The sequence below is a fragment of the Antechinus flavipes genome, chromosome 2 (genome assembly GCF_016432865.1).
Source record: "Antechinus flavipes isolate AdamAnt ecotype Samford, QLD, Australia chromosome 2, AdamAnt_v2, whole genome shotgun sequence".
Taxonomy (NCBI): domain Eukaryota; kingdom Metazoa; phylum Chordata; class Mammalia; order Dasyuromorphia; family Dasyuridae; genus Antechinus; species Antechinus flavipes.
This window is the reverse complement of record NC_067399.1, coordinates 18,111,854-18,131,810: the sequence shown is the minus strand read 5'-3', so window position 1 is coordinate 18,131,810 and position 19,957 is coordinate 18,111,854. Positions and strand designations below refer to the sequence as shown.

The 19,957-nt window shown below is 42.4% G+C and overlaps 1 protein-coding gene across 1 annotated transcript; it reads right to left on the bottom strand.

Annotated features, from left to right (window-relative positions):
* Positions 1-378: 378 nt before the first annotated feature.
* On the bottom strand, positions 379-8,679 carry NEFL (neurofilament light chain). Its single transcript, XM_051974163.1, has 4 exons — positions 7,528-8,679; positions 5,504-5,628; positions 3,649-3,968; positions 379-2,520 (listed from the first exon to the last, which is right to left on the bottom strand). The coding sequence occupies exons 1-4, from the start codon at positions 8,590-8,592 to the stop codon at positions 2,372-2,374; spliced, it is 1,659 nt and encodes a 552-aa protein (XP_051830123.1). The 5' UTR covers positions 8,593-8,679; the 3' UTR covers positions 379-2,371.
* Between the last annotated feature and the right edge of the window lie 11,278 nt (positions 8,680-19,957).

The window sequence follows — 19,957 nt, the reverse complement described above, 5'->3', positions numbered from 1 at the left end:
TATACTACTACTAGGTCTATACCTTTGAAAAGATTAAAGTAATAGGAAAAGGCCTGTGTGATCCAAAAATTACAATCAACAGAACTGGCAAAATTATCCATTGAATGTGTGAGAAAGGACCTTCAATAATAGCTAATTAACTCCATCATAGAAATGAACAAACTGAGACCTAGCTAGGTAGGATGATCTGCCTAAAATTATACAAGAATGTCTTGCAGAGTTAGAACTAGAACCATAATCCTCAAACCAGTGTCCTTTTCCTCCTCCTGAGCGAATAAATCTAAATCAAGAATTGGCCATTTTCATAAGCTTTGTTTTCTGCCTCTTTTCTAAGATGATCATTCATTTTTCCCATATGAATAATAAAGTCCACTCATATTTTTTTTCTTTAATGTATTTTTATTGTGGCACACAGGATGTGGATAGGAGTGATACAATGTGTGGTTTCAGACTTGGTTCAAACAATTCCCAAATCCCACTCTTTCTATTGGGCTAACCTTTCTTTTGAAACATCACTTAGCTATTAACAGCACTCAGTCCTCCAAATCTACTTTCCAAGACCAAAAATACAAAAAGGTTAGTTTCTACCCATAGAGATATCTTTGCAGCAGTCTGTCAACAATGGATCTTTCAGGTTCAAAGCCACAGCACGACAGAAAATGCATTTGCTTGCTAGCCATTTTAATGGAAAACATTTGACAGAAGTGAGTTTCAAAGGTGAAAGCACAGAGCAGCATATAAATGAAGGCAGATAAAATGCAGGTATAAGCATCGACTTTTCCCCCACTCCCCCTCCTCAAAAGCGACATTAATTGTACAATAATATGGGGAGGAGGGAATCGGCAGACAAATCAGCTTTTGAAGACAGAAGCAGAAAAACATATAATCGATAATTTCTGCACTAACCCACAGCAGGTTAGCTACCATACAAGCATCAGCATTTCATAGGATATGTTAGGCATGGACAGCTATGAATGTTCTATTTAAACCAAGTTCTTAACCGGTTGGAATCCCTCTGAACCTCTAGATTTCTAAATTAAGATCCCCAAAGTAATATCCAAGAGACCCATGTTGGATATAGTTGCCTCTGTTAGGTATAATAGTTGCTTTTACAATTGGCATCAAATTTTAATTGAGGGGCTTTAAAGCTAAGAATTTCAGGGCAGCAACAAAGAGTCCAGGAACTAAGCTGTAGACCCAGAATCACCACTAGTGCAATTTTGTAGGCCAGATGTAAAGGGGCTCGGGGTGAGATTTGTCTCTTGATCTCCGTATCTTTAGACATCTTGATTACACAAACGATAATGATCTGTTTTTATCATCTGCTCCACTGTAGTTGCATTTAGATCAATTAAAGGAAAAAAAAAAGCTATTTGCTGTTGAGCGTATTAAGATGTACTTTCTACCCATTTCACGCTGGTGACCTCACTGGTGCTCTAGTTCATGTGCCCATTTACTCAGTGGGGTACATTTAGTCCTTCTTCCCACAGATCTCACCACGAAACCCATACTCTGAACAACAATTTTATGACTTTGTACTGGGACCAATGCACTGGTATTGCTAGAGCAAACTTTAGGATGTTTTTCTCATCCACTCAGCCTTATTCTTTCTGTTAATTACTGATGATATTTAGAAGGATGGGGGAAATGTTATGGGATGGGGAGAGAGGTAGGGCAAGGAGAGGTAAAGGGTGGGGGAGGATAGGCAAGATTCCTGAATGATAACTTAAGCTTCGAGTTCCTTAGAAAGCACCAATGGGGGTAAATGTATTATTTAAGAAAAGGGACAATTTGATTTTATTTTCGGTATCATGAGATTCTGAGATCAGTAACCTGGCTCCTCACTTGTCAGCTGCACTTTGCTTCAATGCATATTTGAAACTCTTTAAATTAACACACAATAGCCACAACAAGGGATTATGATGCCGTTCCAGGATGCCTTTATTTGCTAATTATTGCACATAACTTGGGGTCATTATTTTCTAACCACCAAAGGTTTCCAAAGATTAATTATATTTTTATCAAGTTTAACATTTATATCAATGAGTTTGTTTATTCATGGTTTTTTTTTTAATTGTAAATGTCTGAATTATCCACACTGTCATCAACCCAGAATTCATAAGCATGTACCATGCGCAGTCTGGCAGCAAGCCAGGGAAGCTATCAAGAAGCACACCAAATACTCTTGCATAGGGGAAGACATTTAGCATAACAATCACTTTCAATCTAAGTCATCTCAGATTAATTAATTTTTTTTTGTAAATATATGGTTTCTTATTCTTTACAGCATTCAGTGCTCAACAGATTGCGTAGTGGTGGGATTGTTGACCTGATTGGGGGGGAAACCTGAAATAGTCAAGGAAAAGAGAACTCAATCTTTCTTCTTCTGCTCTACGGCTTCTTCTCCAGCAGCATCATCTTCCTTCTTCTCTTCCTCCTCTTCAGCTTCCTCACCTTCCTCTCCAGCTTCACCACCTTCTTCTTCCTCACCTTCTTTGTCTTCAGATTCATCCTTGGCACCTTTTAAAAGGGGCATGAGATAGAAGGGAGGGAAGATCAGAGTTAGAAGCAAAACATGTCAGACTCAACTAGGTTTCCAGTAACCAAGAGCTGAATTTTTACACTCTAGGGTCACTGAGCTAAAACTGACTTTGGGCAATTTGGCCACGCCTCCCATTTTACAAATGGGGAAACTAATACCCACGTGACTTACTTGGGATAAGCCCAATAATAATTGTCAGAGATAGGATTTGAACCCAGACCTCTGCCCCCAGAGCCACTTCTAGACAACAGAAGAACATCCTCTATCCCTATACTTACATTATCTACTTCATTCCCATTTTTCAAAAGCAGACACATCAAACAATCCCATTGAATGGATTTTCATAATTGAACACTGGAGGCTCATTGAAAAGCTATCCAATTTACTTCTGGAGAGCCAAAGCCAGACTCTTCTCAAGCCCTAATCCCTGAACTTTCCTTCTCTTTAGGCACTTGATCCAATATACTAGTTTTGGGCACATAGAACAATAGCTGATGCTGTACAAAGAACAGCAGAAGAAAGGGAAGAGCAAATTTTAAGAAAAAGTTTAGATTTGAAAGTGCCCTTTTCCCCTTTCTATTTAATCTTCTCCTCCTCCATGTTCTTCTTAGAAAAGAAAGTCATGTAAATGATTTTGTTTAATACATTACTAATAATTGCAGAAAGTATGAATAAAACCCATTAGGCACAAAGTGCCACCAAAATATCAGGTTCAATGTTTCCACTTCTGTAATATTAGGAGATTGAACTTGATGGTCTCAATTTCCCCGCCAGCTACAAATCAATGCTCCTATGTTCTTCCAAGTTATATCCTGCCCATGACATTCTAAAACAGATTAATCATAGGTCACATTCATGCTAGCATTCCATATTGAACAATTTCATTTGATTCCTAACAACTCTGGAGTAAGAAGCACGATTATCCCTATCTTGCAGAGAAATAAACTGAGGCCCAAGAGGTCAAATGAATGATGGTCCAACAATTAGAAAATAATAGAAGTAGAACTTGAGTCAAATTTCAGGAAGCTTTTGATTATGACTCATTTATACAGAAAATCCTGGGGAATTTACTTTCTAGCTTTCTTTCCAGTGAATTTGATTTTTACCTTCTTCCTCTTCACCTCCTTCTTCTTCTTCTCCCTCCTCCTTCTCTTCTTCCTCAGCCTCTCCTTCTCCTTCAGAGGGGGGCTCGTCTTTGGCTTCTTCGGCTTTGGTTGCCTCAATGGTCTCCTCCACCTCAATCTGTTCCTCTTGGACGTGACTGGTGTAGTATGAGGGGAAGGCACGGGCAGACATCAAATATGAGCTGGTCTGGAGACCGCTATAAGCGGAGCGCCCAAAGACCTGGGAGCTCTGGGAGTAGCCACTAGTTAGACTTCCAACGCTGGTAAAGCTCAGGCGAGTCTCTTCACCTTCCAATAATTTCCTAGGGAGCAAAAATAGTGGGTGGTGGGGAGGAGAAGCATGTGTTTGGGAATCAACAACACCATATTCTCTAACTATAAAAGGAAAGGCAGAAGGAGTAATGCAAATTTTAGCTAGAATTTTCCAAAATAATAGAATTCAAAAGTCAGACTAGAATATATCAAAATCAGATTTTAAGGAATGATCCCATGCAATTTAAAGTTTATATTATCCACAATATAGTCTGAGGGTGGGGGGGAACCCTCAAGAGTTAACAGCAAAAAAAATTAAATTAAATTAAATTTAAAAAAAAAGTTAAAGAAAATAATTTGGGATTCTTCAACTTAAAAAATTGCTTTAAACATCAACAGCTTTTAAAATATGGCTTGTAAGTCTTGTAAGTCTTAGACATCATCTAATTCAACCCTTCTCCACCGCCATTTTACATACCAGGAAACAGTATTAGAAACTCTTATACAGAGCTTAAATCTGTTTCTGCAATTCCTGCTTTCTACTCCTCATTTTGACCTTGACCGAGGCTCCCAGCCATATAAGTAGGAAAGGCAGAATTCAAAGGGAATATCCCATGCTTCCCAGTGCTTGCCTTTCTCCACAGTTAAAGATGGGAAGCTCTTAAGCACAAACTGTCTTCTTGGTCAAAGGATGCCTAAAACTTTGTTACTGAGAGGTTAAGAACCTTTCTTGAAAGTCTTCACAATAAAGATACTTGGTCTTTCAATGATTTATTTTCCTTCTCCTGTACCGAGTATAATGAATTATCTTCTATTCTCTCTTTGGTTTCTACTGTCACATGAAAAAGCAGTATTTCTCCCCAAATCAGAAAGCAGATACAAGACCTTCTTTTTAAAGAAGAATCCATTTTTAATGGTTAAAATTTGGATAAGTTAGCTGTCTGATGGCAATTTTATGTCCAAGCCATATTATAAAAGCTGTTGATGTTTAAAGCTATTTTTAAAGTGAAAAATCCCAAATTATTTTCTTTAAGCAAGGGAAGAATCTTTGGGAGTATGATGAGAATTACAGAGCTTGCTGGAAACAGTCAACAGACATTTATTAAGGGCTTACTATGTGCCAGGAGAGCTGATTGTACCCATTAGAATTAAAAATAAATGTCAATATCCAAATTTAGCTCATGGTTTTCAGCCATCTATGCATTTCTGAGGAAACTGGGTCAAAACCTGAAATGGAATACCTGTCAAAACAAGATCTTGGAAAAAAAGAAATTAACAGGACTACCTGCAGAGTTGAGTGCCACCCAAAATTTTAAGATGTTCAATGTCAAAGACTTAGATCTGAAAGGATTGTTAGGAGATGTTGAATTGGACTTACTCAGTGTACAAGTGAGCAAACTGAGGCACCATTAATTAAGTGACTTGTCCAAGTGCTTAAGACGGGCTTTGAATCCAGATCTTCTTGACTTGCCCACTCTGTCTCGGAATGACAAGTCTTCCTCCCAAAGAGTCTGACCTGGAATTAAATTCCAGTCCTACCCCAAGCTTGATAACTGCTGCAGATGTTCCCCTCCCCCATTCATACCTGTAGGCTGCAATTTCAATATCCAAAGCCATCTTCACGTTGAGCAGATCCTGGTATTCCTTCAAGTATCGAGCCATCTCACTCTTGGTGGTTCTCAATTCATTTTCCAATTTGTTAATTGTGTCCTGTCAGGAGTGGAAAAAAAAAACAGACCCTGGAACACAACCCACTATTTCTTCTCCAAATGTGTATTTCTGAAAAGAGGAGGTGGACCTCTTAGCACATTTTTTGGTGGGAGATTCTTGATCATGGGCTGTCTACCTGTTGTGTGGTCGGCTACTGCCTGGGCTCTGTGCACTCGGAAGTGATTATATTCTCTAGAAGGGCCAGAACCTTCCTGAATTCTGTGCTGGCTCCCAAACTGCACAGTCATGGCTCACCTCTCGAGCTCCACTTGCTGGAGAGGCTGCCTCCTCGGACCTGCCCCACCCTTTCCATCAGGGGCTGAAAAAGCCAGCTCTTTTGTTAGAGGCAAAGCCCACCCTTTTCCCCTAGAGGCCAGGAGATGGTCGCACATCAGCACAGCTCTTCCCTGCTTTTCCCTGCATCTGGGACGGAAGCCAGCACAGCCACAGAAAGACAAAGTCTGTTATTCAGCAAATCTTCAATTAAACTTAATGGTGACCAAGATGCGAGGCGGCTGATATAAGGACAAAGGAGGGTTGCAGTTCTTTATAGAGAACCAGCTTATCTCTTCTCCAACAACCGACACCCCCTCCTCCTTTCACTATGAGCAAGCTCCCACCCCTCTCCCTGACAGTTTTTTTCTGCAAGGCATTTGGCTGGCTCTAAAATACTTCTATATCAGCATAGGGATAAGCCTGATGTTTCCTTTGGTACCCAGAACTCGCAGGGGGGAAAACAGCTTCTAACTCAGCAGAGCAGCATCTTCTCTGATAGTTAAGAGTCTTGAAGGGAGTGACCTGGGGCATTAATCATTTATTTAATTTGTTTATTCAGTTATTATTTAATCATTTAACTTATCCAGGGTCTAACAGCCCTTGGGGTCAGATGTGGAACTGAAACCCAGATTGTCCTACCTTGGAGGACTAAGCTATGCTTCCCATTCTAGAAATGCCATTTATCATTGACAACTATCGTCAATAATAATCATCTTCATAAATCTCTAAAACGAGGGCTTTAGAATAATCTCCAAGGTCTGGCCCTGCTTTAATGTTGGAACAGGGTCTCATCTCGCTCTGGCGTCCTGCCCCTAGTGCTCCGATCCGCTGCCTTCCTTCTCTAGGAAGTTAGCATCCCTTAACTGGACCACGTTATCTTAACTTGATGCATCAGTGGGGATGAGGTTGGGGGAGGGGAGGAGTTAGGGAGGGGATCGATTCATAAGTACTGCCACCTATTGGAAGAAGGGGAACGTTCAGCACTTTTACCAACCGGACAAATAAGAATAGAGCAAGTCCGCGTGTGGGAGGCGGGCCCTCCCCCCCCTCAGCCTCCCGCCCTCCACCACACACAGCCAGGGTGGGGCGGTGCCCTAGTTGCGCACAGCGACCCCTACCTCCTCCACCCCCGCCCCTAAGGGGACGCTATCCTCCCTCCAAAAGCTCTAACACCTGCAGTGCGCACTTCCCTCCCTCGCGCACCCTCTCCCTGACCCTTCCCGCTAGACAATGAGGCAGGCTCCAAGGGAGCGTCCAGGAAAGCCTTGGGAAGGTAACTGGAGAACCCGTCACCCGCTTAGGTAAACTGCCCCGCCCTTCCTGCCTCAGTTTCCTCTCAAGTCAAGAGAGGCGGCAGCATGAAATGCCTACTAAGTGGCTCCGAGCCTCGTTTTCCCGGCTGTCCAGTGAGAAGGTTGCCCTCCAGAGTCCCGCCCCCCTGCCAAACCCAACTCCTCCGCTCGGCGCGCGCGCGCAGTTCGTCCGGGTTCTCCCCCTCCGGTCCCGCCCCGCCCCCTCGCAGCCCCCGGGTTCTCCCCCTCCGGTCCCGCCCCGCCCCCCGCAGCCCCCGGGTTCTCCCCCACCCCCCCGCCCCCCGCAGCCCCCGGGCCGGGCGGGGATTACCTGCAGGGCGCTGATGTCTGCGTTCTGCTTGTCCTCCAGCTCCTGCAGCTGCTTCTCGAGCGCCTCGTTCATGCCGCGGCACGCCTCGATCTCCAGCGTCTTGGCCTTGAGCAGGCGGCGGCTCTCGGACACCTCATCCTTGGCGGCGCGCACGGCGTCCGTGTTCTTGGCGGCGCTCTCGGTGAGCACGGTGAAGCGGCTCTTGAACCACTCCTCGGCGTTCTGCATGTTCTTGGCGGCCAGCTTCTCGTACTGCGAGCGGATGTCCTTGAGCGCGGCGGACAGGTCGGGCTTGGCGGACACGTCCATCTCCACGGAGATCTGCGCGTACTGGATCTGCGCCTGCAGCTCGGCGATCTCTTCCTCGTGCACTTTCTTGAGGAAGGCGATCTCGTCGAGCAGACTGTCGATGCGCTTCTCCAGCTCGGCGCGGGCCAGGGCCGCCTCGTCGGCCCCCTTGCGCGCCTCCATCAGGCGCCCCTCGGCGTCCTCGCGGCTCAGCACCTCCTCTTCGTAGCGTGCCTGCAGCGCTCGCAGGGTCTCCTCGAGGCCGTCTCGCTCGCCCTGCAGCGCCTGCTTCTCGGCGCTCGCGTCCTCGACGGCCAGCCGCAGGTCCCGGATCTCCTGCTCGTAGAGGGCGCGGAAGCGCGACGGCTCGGCGTGCTTCTGCCGCAGCACCAGCAGCTCGGCCTCAAGGACTTTGTTCTGCTGCTCCAGTTCGTGGACGCGCTCGATGAAGCTGGCGAAGCGGTCGTTGAGGTCCTGCAGCTGCACCTTCTCCTGCGTGCGGATGGACTTGAGGTCGTTGCTGATGGCGGCCACCTGGCTCAGGTCCAGGCTCTCCAGGCTGGGCAGCAGCGACGCCGAGCTGGACGAGTAACTGCGGCGAACGGAGAGCGCTGCGGACGAGGCGGGGGCCGAGTAGCTGGAGTAGGCCGAGCGCGCGGCGCTGCTGTAGCCGCTGCGCACCGACGAGATGTGCACCCGTGGGCTCTCGGCCGCGGTGCCGGCATAGCGCCGCTTGTACGCCGAGGCGTAGTAGGGCTCGTAGCCGAAGGAGCTCATGCTGCCGGGGTGTGGGGTCGGGGGGCCCGCAGCCGGCCGGCCGCCTGCCGCCTGCCCGGCGAGACCGAGGAAGGAGAGAGATGGGGAGAAGGAGAGAGGAGGGGAGGAGGACGGGTGGCTGTGTGCGGCTCGCCGCTGGCTGCCCGCCTCCTTTTATACCCGAGCTGGGACTGACGCAGCCTCCGAGCCCGCCCTCGCCTGGCTGCTTGCGGCAGCCAAAGAAAGACGTTGCGCAACTCCGGAGGGCGGGGGAAGAGCGGGAGCGAGGGGAGAGACTGAAGGAGGGAAGCTGCGCTCAGTCCGGGAGCCGAGGGCTCGCTGCCCCACCCAGCCCCCACCTGCTGGTCCTCTGGGCTCCTCGCCTCTCCGCCAACCTGCAGCGCCCGGAGCCATCATTTCCTCCCGCCTCCATTTCTTTTCTGCTCCCCTTCCTCGTGGGCACACCCACTGTGCCATCCCCATTCCATCTTCTCAGCTCTAGCCCTCCTGTGCCATCTCCCTGTCTCCCTCTTCTCAGCCCTCGCCCTCCGCCCCGAGGCCATGACATCTTGCTCTTAGCCCACCCCTGGCACCTCCCTCCGGGACCCCAGAATTCTCAGCCCCTTGGTCCCCACGCACCGAGCCAAGCCCATTAAAACGCCTTGACCCACTGTTGCTTCAGCTGTCTTATTCCCGGGGACACTGCGATTTCTCCGGGGAGCCTGAGCTGAAATATTCTACATCCTAGCCTAGGATGTGGAAGAATGAAAAGGAGAACGGGTCGAAATACACGTTCTTAACTAGGGGTCCAGAGAAGGAACGGTGACGGATTTCAAGGAGTCGAAGCTGGAAGTCTCGCAGCTTTGTGTCATTAGAACCAGTGTCCTTTGTAACCCTGTGCAATTTATTTTTATTTAAAAACGTTCCGAGAAGGGCTCTGTAGACATCACTAGACTGCCGAAGTGGACCAGAACACAAAAAGGGGAGAGGAGGAAAGCCTGATGGAAAGAATGACAGCAGCCAGAGGCTTTTTCTCCTCAAAGTATTAGCAATTTCCCTGACCCCTTGGTGTCCCTGCCACGCTGCATAAATCGGGCCCCTGGGAAAGTTGCCTTCCGGAAGGAAAGCACATTTGTTTTCCATTTCCGAATTCAGTTTTGCTTTAAACTTGGTTGCGTTTGGATTTGCCTTTTTGTTTGTCCCCTCTTCCATACGGTTTTTTTTTTTTAAGGCCTACTATGCACCAGGACCTTTGCTAAGTGCTGAGAGCAGCTGGGGGAGAGAGAGACTCGGAGACAATAGCTTGACTTTCCAAGCAAAGAGAATGTGGCTGTGATTGACTTCTAAAAGCGAGCAGCACGCTAATGCGGAGAGGGAGGCTGCCGACTGTCACTGTAGCTGTCCCAACTGCCTTAGCCTCTCAGAAAAGCTCCTAGGGGCTAAAGCTTGAAAGATTTCGGAGTTTTTCCTTTCATATCCCCCCCCTCCAAACAGTTCCGTTCACCAGATTTAGAACAATCAGGCAGACTCTGACCTGTCAGAGATCCTAGGTTCCAGTCCCAGCTCTGAGACGTTATTGCCTGTGCAATACTGTAATATTCAAGCTGCTCGCGCTTCAGTTTCCTTTTCTGCAAAAGGAGAGAGTCGAACTAGCTGATCTCTTGGGACTCTTTTCAGTCCAAGGTCTGGGATACTAGAAGATAACGTTTCAGTCTCCCGGCATCCTACAATTACGGGCTAGCTTCTCCGGAAGAGTAATGGTTAATCCTCCAGTTCAGTACAGTGCCTTATTATTCGTCTGCAGGCTGAAAATAGCAAGCTAGTTTTCCTCCCCCGCCTGTTATGAATGATAAAACAGGTAACAGTTGCTGGGGAAGAGACTCCATGAGGGTACAATATATTTCTTTTTCCCCTATTTTTTTTCAGGCATTTTTATCTAGTCAAGGGACTTCCCTCTGCAATCCATGCAGAGCTGAGAAAGAGCCTGAAGCAGAGTTTTCAGAGGAAAAGGAACTTTTTTTTTTTTTTTTTTTAATAAAGAGAAAACAGAGTACCATGGATTTTTCTAGCCTAGTGACTGGGATTTCTTAGCTCAAATAATGCCATATTTAACAAAGTTACTAGAGGGTTTGCCATTTTCTTCTCCTACTCATTTTACAGATGAGGAAACTGAGGCAAACAGAGTTAAATGACTCACCCAGAATCACACAACTACTAAGGATCTAAGGTTGGATTTGAACTCGGGGCAGAGGAGTCTTCTTGATTTAAGACTTGACCCTCTATCCACTGTACCTGGAATCAGGAAGATCCTGTTTCTGATGAGCTCTTTGGGGATTGTCAATCTGCCCTGCAAATTTCTGTTCCGATTTAAATGAGAGTTCACAATCTGCATCAGTAAAGTGAGTCCTTACAGGGAGAATTCTAATGAATTCAATTATGGAACCAAAATAAAATTTTGAAATTTGAGAGGAAAAAAAAATGGGTGTGCTTAACTATCTGAAGGATTCTCATGGGAAAGGGGACTCGGACTATTTCTCTATAAGTCCAAAGAATGCTTTTTTTTTTTTTTTTTTTTTTTTTTTTTTTTTGCTAATGAGTGGAAGTTTTAAGAAGACAGACTTTACTTCCCCCTAAGAAAAAGCTCTAACAAATAAAGTTATTCACTATTGCAACAATCAGTTTAGTTTTCTTTTGTGTGTTGTCCATTAGAATGTTAACTTCTTGAAGAGAGGGACTCTTTCCTTTTGCTTGTTTTTGCATCCCCACCACTTACTGTTGACCAACATTCAATCAGTCTCTGCTCCAAGGCACCCACACAGCTACTAAGTCACAGTATTCTAAAAGTCCAGATCATATTGTGCCATTCCCTAATCAAGAAGCTTCAGCTAATCCCTGTTTGCCTTATTGATAAAATAAGAGACCCTCCATTTTGCATTTGAAACCTTCACCATCTGCCTGTCTTTTCAGAATAATTACGATTAGGCTCCCCCTCATACACACTGAATTGTAATCAAACTGGTCGGCTTGCTGATCTTGATACATGACATTCCATTTGACCCAATGCTTCCCTAAGGCTTTCCCCTATGCTTTGGAATGCTTTTAGTCTCCATCCCCGTTTCTTAGAACCCCTAACTTTTAAATCCCAGCTGAAGCAATATCTCTTGCAAGAGATTCTTTCGATTTCCTCCAGCTGCTTCCACTCCCTGGAAAATGTTGCATTTTCATTTACCTATTCATATGGTTTAACCCCTAGATTAAAAAAAAAAATGTAAGAGGGCAGGGGTGATTTTGGTTTTGTTCCATGCCTTGCATATAGTAAGTATTTAACAAATACTCATTTTAATTGTTTTAATTAATTTAATCAGATGATTTTCAGGGATAAAGTGCTGGACCTAAAGTAAAGAGAAAAGTGGACTGGGTTCTTAACTCTGGCAAATACTAGTCCTGTGACAATGGCAAGTGACACAACAGTTCTGAGTCTCAATTCTCCCAGTGGTCAAGGAATGAAAATGTTTACCTTCCTTCCAGTTACTAATGAGTTAAGATTTAGCAAGAGCTTTGTAAACTTTAGAGTTATGGAAATGTCGATTATATTGCAATAGAATGAGGGGAAGGACGGCTCTACCAGGCTGGAAATTTTTAAGAGGTATGGGGGAGGGGGGGGAAAAGAGAGAGAGAGAAAAAAAGAAGGGCGGGTAGTTGGAGCCCAGCAACTAAGTTTTGATTGGTTCCTGTTGTCGGCCAGTCAGAGGACCGCCTGTGATGGCTAAACCCGGTCTGGGAGCTAGCCTTGGTCCTAAGAAATGTTACAAGGAAGGTTTAGCAGGATGTTACAGTGGGGGCTGGTTATGCTATATTGAACATATCAATAGTTCTTTTGTTTTCTTTTGGGGGAATTTGTCTGGGGTTTTTTGTTTGTTATTGTTGCTTTTTTAATTTAAAAATTACAAAGCACTTTATCTACATATGGTGGGACGGGGCAATGTTGAACTGGATGTATGCTTGGATATAATTAAAAAGGAACGGAAATGCCATCGCTTATATTAGGATCAATTCTCTTTGTGCATATAGGAAAGTCCATTTGCTATGGGCCCCACCCCTCAGCTGTTTCAGGTTCCCCCTTCCAAGACTTGTGTCTATTGGGACCTTTGCCAAGGAGGCTCCACACTGCAGAGGAAACCTCCCTATAAGAGACTGAGTGAGATAAAGAAAAGAGATTACAAGGAAAGGAGCCCAGTAGAGGATGACCTGTGATGCTTAGCTCGCATAGAGGGTGTGTGTGTGTGTGTGTGTGTGTGTGTGTGTGTGTGTGTTTGTGTGTGTGTGTGTGTGAAGCATGACATTCACGACCCAGGGTGTGTACTACTATGGGTGTATGTACCAGGGTATTGTGGAGATTCAATACTGGAGGATGGAAGTAAATCCCAGTGCATATTTCTTTCTATTTATTTTCCCACATACATTATATTTGTTCAGTCATTTCAGACATGTCCAATTTTCTGTGACCCCATATCTTTATGTGAGTAAATCATAGGATCACATAATCCTAGATCTAAAGCTGAAAAAAAAAAGAAAGAAAGAAATCTAGCTCAAACCTCTCACTATATATAGGAGGAAACTGAGATCCAGAGATGTTAAATAGCTTCTCCAAGGTCACAGAGTCAGACACGTTTGAAATGACTGAACAAATATAAAGGATGGAGGAGCAGGTTTGTTAAGGGACAGTCAATTCTCCTAGAGCCTCCACAGCTGTAGATCGTAGCATCTGAAGGAATTGCAGGGCAGCCTTTGTTGACACAGGTGTTTCAGACTGGGAACGAGATAAATTGGAGGCAGAGGGAAGAGGAGAGAGGTCGGACAATGCAGCAGTCTCTCAGTCAGAGAACAGCAACTGCTTCTCAGTCTCCTTGTATCATCTTCTCCCAAGAGGAGCACCCTTGTGAGTTGAATCTCCAGCAGCCATTGTGGGTGGCTCCCGTGTATTCCAACACAGGTTGTATAAGAGTGTAGCTCTTTTATTTAACAAGTGAGAGAAGATGGTGTTGGTATATAAATTGGTATATAAATGTTTCAGATGGCTTTTTCTTCTTTTTTGCATTAAAAATTTTAGAGGAATGATGGAAAAAAAAAACTATTACCAGATGGCAGTCCCCTCCTTCCCCTATATGATGCCTCCCTGATTCACTGCCCAGTAAAGGCAAGCCTGACCTGATAACTTGAGGATGGGGCCTACACCTCCTCCCATGCCAATTGTGGATTATTTGTTGGTTCAAAAAACTAGGTTTTTGTTTGTTGTTGAGTTGTTTTGTTTTGCGTTTGCCTAGAGAAGAGGAGATTCAACTTTGATGTTGTATTTGAAGGATTGTTGTCAAAGATGAATTAAACCTGTTCCATTTGGCTGCAAAGGACAGACCTAGATGCAAGCTGTAGAAGTTGCAAAGTACCAAATTTAGTCTTGAGGGGAGGAGAAACTTCCCAAAGTTAAATGACCTGCCTTGGAAAGTGGTGGTTCCCCCTTAAATATTCACTTGTTTAGCATATTATTACAGGGAAGGGGAGAAGAAATATTTCATTATGTGTGTGTTGGATTAGTTAGCCACAGTGATCCCTTCTGACCTTTCAAATCTGTGATAATAGAGGACAATAATTATTCACAGCATTGTTGAGGACAAATCACTTTATAGACTTTTTAAGTGGTTTTGAAATCGGAGATCAGATAAATGATTGATCCTCAACAAAATTAAAACTCCAAGCTGAACTTAACAAGATAATGAGTTAAGTTCGATTTTTGAAAGCTATATCAGTTCCCAGGAAATCTTTTGTATCTGGAATTCTTCCTTTTAAATCTAAAATCAGAGACTTGAAAATGAAAAAAGGAAGGATTCAAACATTCATAAAATATTTTATGAGTCAAGCACTATGCTAATTACAGAACTAATGTCAACTTGAAAAAAATGCTTTATACCCAATGAAAATGACTACTTTTGAACATGTGAAAATATTTTTTTGAAGAACAGAACTTTAAAATTACTATTGCTAATTGGGAAAGGGGAGTTTAAAAAAAGAATTAAAAACTGAGAAAGAGTAAAACTTCTCAGCACCCAATTAACACATAATTACTTGAGCTTGTCATCCTGTGACTTTCTTGAAAGTACATGAATGAAATCGATAGAAATGCTAATTTTCCCAGCATCATTAATACATACTTTGTTTGTGCTGGTTGTTTTCTTTTGTACTTGAAGAGAACCAAAATGACAATGTACAATGTGTCCAACTGTGGTGGATCAGAACAATGTGAATTCAGAGGCTCTATCACAGATGGGGCACAAATAGCCCATATATTTGTGTTAACAACAATTCAGTTACAGATTTTAGATTTAGAATTGGAAGGGACTTTACAATGCTATTTCACAAACTTTTTTTTATAAATAAAAAAGCTGATGACCAGAGATAAAAAAATAACTTACTGCAGGTCACATGTTAGGTAGGATTTGCACCAATGTTCTCTGCTTTTAATCTGGAGCTCTTTTCACCACATCAGTTATTAAGAAAGTGGAATATTATTAATTTTAAAATGAAATTAAGTTTTATAGAATAAAAAAGACAGATAACAAAGAGCTAGAGCTATATTGAAAACAATAAGGTCAGTGTAGTTAGTTTTCAGAGTACTTGGATGGGAGTAAAGCATAATAAGGTTGGAAAGGTAGGAAGGGGCCAAATTCATAAAAGGCTTTAAACACTAACCAGGGTAATGTCTGTTTGATTCTAGAGTTACTGGAGATTGTTTAGTATGAAATGGCAGGGCTAGATCTGGTTTTTAGGAAGGTCATGTTGGCAGCTAAATAAAAAAATGGTTAGAGAGGGGAGAGACTTGAGACAGAGGAACAAATCCACACACCATTGCAATAAGCCAGACATGAGGTAGTGTCTTAACATGCTTCCCATTAGACAATATAAAATATAAGTTCTTAAAAAGATGCTATGAAATTGGATGAAGAAAATTCACTTCCAGATGGGTTGGAGGAGAGAGAATTGATGTAAAACAGTTTATAGACATTATGTGCAATTATAAATGTCATTTTATTCTTATTATCCTATATGCACAGAATGATGTATTAGAACACTATTGGCTCTAGAATCAAAAACACCATAATTTAAGTCTTGGCTTTGGCATTTCCTACCTGGGAAAAGCCCCCAACTTCTCTGAGCCTCAGTTTCTATGTAAATAAAATTAGAAGAACAAGTTTGAGCAGGGTGGTTTCATGGATTGGGCACTTGATTTGGAATCAGGAAAACTTAGACTTTAACTCTGACTCAAACAATATAAAGGGCTGAAACTCTGAGTTGATTCACTGAGGTCAGAAAATGGAGTACTTAAGGCTAATTACTGATTGGACAATATTCTATTAGCATATGCTTGGAAAATGGCCTTCCCACTATTCTATGCTGGTTAAATCTTTTGGTGTATGCAGAGAATTGTGGGAAGGATTAGGGGGTGGAGTAAGACAAGCCAGAGTCACTTTGATGGTAGATTAGGAAAAAGGAGGTCGTGGAGATCTTGCATCCATCCCCTTCACTTCTACCCCTAAAGACCAAGAATAAAGACCAAGGACTTTTGCTTATCCTGACTCTGGCTGATTCTAAGGTACCCAGGGTGCAACTCGGTCTTCACAAAACAATGAATAATTGAGTGACTGGTTGGACAAATCTGACTTATCTGGGGCATCCATGGATAAAGTCATTAACTTCACAAATCCCTTCAAACTCAAAATCTATAATCTCTTGACTCCTATGCTATATGACTCATAAAAGTTGTTGTAAGGGAAGTATTTGCACACTTAGAGATGTTCTAGAAATGTAAACTAATATTCTGTTTTTGGAGAAATAACAAGTTAACCTCATATCCAGAGTTCCTACTACATTATAGCCATTGCTCTTTGGACTAAGGGACTACTTTTCTGTCTGTGTATACATAGCACTAACACAGTACCTAAAATATAGTATATTCTTTTAAATAATAATAGCTTTTTTTTTTATTTTTCAAAACACATGCAGAGATTTTCAGCATTCACCTTTGCAAAATCTGGTGTTCCTAGTTTTTCCCCCTTCCTCTTCTTCCTCCCATACTCAACAAGTAATCCAAAATAGGTTAAACATGTGCAATTCTTCTAAACATATTTCCACGTTTATCAAAATATAGCAATTTTAAATAAATATTTGTTAAAATTAGACTAAATTCTGCAATCTCAACCTGCTGCCATCTATTCAGAAACCTTGGAAATTGCTCCAAAGTTCCAGTACTAGAATAATTTATAATATAAGATTAAATGGTATCAGGACTACTTGTTCTGGAGGCTGAGGACCCAGTTTCAAATCCAGATTCTAAAGCTTGCCTCCTATATATAAGTTATTGCCCCTCCCTGGTCCTCAGTTTTCCTATCTATAAAATGGAGTTGGACTAGATTGAATCTGAGACCTTTCAGCTTCAGATCTATAATTCCATAATAATCTACATTTTAAAAATAATATATTTGTGGGAGTATGAGGGTAGGCTATGGAGAAATAAAAAACCTACTTTTCTATTGTCATTTCAGTAGGCATCAGCCTTTCAGTTTGGTCACTTAAACCATCAGCCAAGGCTGACTGTTCTGGAAATGGCTGTAAGGGAATACCATCCTCCCCCTGACCCTTTCTGTTGTACCACTACAAAAATATTTTCTGCAGCACATAACTTCCTCCTCTTGACCTTCCTGGTGGCTAAATGAATTGATCTAAGATCTATTTTTTTTTTCTGTGTGCTTGTGCAAAGACCAAGGGTGAGCATTTCAGCTTTGGACAGAAAATCCCAGAGGTCAGAGCTTTTCACAGCCAAGAGAGAGACAGCTCGGTGCAGCGGCTTCCTTTTATGCCAAAGCTTCAGTGCTGGGCAGATACAGCAAATGTGGCTCTTGCTGATTTCACTGATTGCTGTATCTACACATAGCAGCCACAGCAAAAAATGAGGATGTCAGAGGTCTTGAGAGAGCCTTTTGTGTTCAAATAAGCTAGACATTCAAAAGGGATTCTAATCATACAAGGCTCACACACGACAATGACTAGCTGTGTGAGTGGCTGGACAAGTTATGATATATCTGGGGCTATATCTTTTCATCTATAAAGTAAGGAAGTGGACTCATTGACTTCACAAATTCATTCAAAATCCAAATCTATCAGCCCTTGATTCCCATACTATTGCCTCATAAGATGGTTGTAGGGGAAATATTTTACCCACTTTGCGATGTCAACTTGTTCTTTCTACAGGTATAGTCAATAAATATACACGAAACAGCAGAAAACAATGGAAAGAATAAGGATCTGGAGGTGGAAGACCTGGGCAGGAATTCCACCTTGAATCCTTACTAAATATAAGACCCCAGGAAAATGAATTAACTTTCCTGGGACTCAGCTTTCTTAGGGGTTTGTATTATGTAGATTCTAAGGTCCTGCCCAGCCACTATTGGACATATAGTTCAATATATTGGACAGCCACTATATTCACAGCATCTGCCCAATCTGCAGTACATAATAACTATAAACAACATAGATACAATCCTTAGGGAAAGGACTGGAGGTTCAATTTGGGAAACCAGGCACACACACACTTGAAAATTAAATAGTAAACAAACATAGGCTATGCAATAACAATAACACATACACAGAGGTATGCTGGTAAATGTTTTAACAACCCACTCTGTAATAAAAAAAAAGTATTCATGACACAGTTTTAAGTTTTATTTGAATGATTAACATTTTCTCTATTGTGTTCTTATGTCTAGAGGCGATCAGCAAAACAATAAACTAACACCTAATTTGTAGTACTTCCTTATTTCAGACATGGAAATGTTTAGGCTGGAATTTTAATGTGCAGCTTTCTAGAGCTGGTGAGAACTGTCTCAAGCACACCCCTGTACATATACAGAAATTTAAAAAGTTGGCAAAGCACCTTGCATATATTGCTTCATTTACTTTGCATTGTTTCTGTTGAGCCTTACAACAACCCTGTAAGGCAGGTACTATTGTGATCCATATTTTAAAAATAAAGAAACTAAAGGTCAGGATGCAATTAGTCCTTTAGTTCCTAACTAAATGACACAGTAGGTAGAGTATTGGATTTGCAGTCAAGAAGAGTCAAGTTCAAATTCTCTCTCTCACACTTATTAAAATGACCTTGGACAAATCACTTAACCTTGTTCTGCCTCAGTTTTTTTTTTAATTTATAAAATGGAGATATTCGTAGTACCTATTCATAAGATTGTGAGAATCAAATGAAATAACACCTGTAAAGTGCTTTAAAAATCTTAAAGCATGATACAAGTGCGCCCTATTCTTATCCATGTTTTCGATAAGTTTCTTATCCATATTAAGTTCAGTTCAAGGCAGCTCAGGTTGACTGAAGGTTCAGAGATGATCCATTATACCACACTTTTCAAAACAGGATGCAAATGGAAAGACAGTTTAAAAAACAACTAGTCATGTTACATTCATTTTCCATATGGGAGGTCTAGAAAAAGAAAATTTATTGACTATGGTCAGATAGATAACAATAACAGAGGGAGAATTCAAACCTAGAGCTGTTTGCCCACTCCCAGCCCATGCTGTAATTCCTTCCTGAATCATAAGATTCTAAATCTAGATCCTCCCCATCAAAATACTTTATAGATGAGGAAATTGAGACTAAGGATGGTACCTGACTTACTCAAGATCACACAACAGGATTTGAGCATAGATGTGTAACGTCAGAATTAGAATTCGTAGATTTAGAGTTGGAAAGGTCATGGAGATCCACGCCACCTTTTCATCTGACTGAGAGGAATGGCATTTCAAAAGTGGGAGATCCCTGGCAACTAAAGTCACAATAAAAAGTTAAGGTTCAAAGTCATCGCTCTTTGATGAAGAAGTAAAGTTGGATAGGACTCAGAGTGGTGAGAGTCCTTAATTCAAATGCTAGCATTGGCAGTCCTCACTGTATTGCCATAAGAAAGTTACTTGTTTTTTTTTTCTCTGCCTTGATTTCTGTAGAATGGGTATAATATCTATAACATTTACCTCCCAGAGTTATTGTAAGGATTTTTTAAAAAGATATGTGGAAAACATTTTGAAAATCTTGAATGAACTGATGCTAAGTGAAGTGAGTAGAACCAATAAAACAGTGTACCCAGCAAGAGCAAGATTATGTGATGATCAACTGTGATGGACTTGATTCTTGTCAACAATAAGGTGATTCAAGGCAATTCCAACAGACTTGTGACAGAGTGCTCCAGAAAGAAAGCTATGGAGACTTAATATAGATCAAAGTATAGTATTCCCCCTTATTGTTTTGTTCTTTGCTTTTATTTTCTTTCTTGTT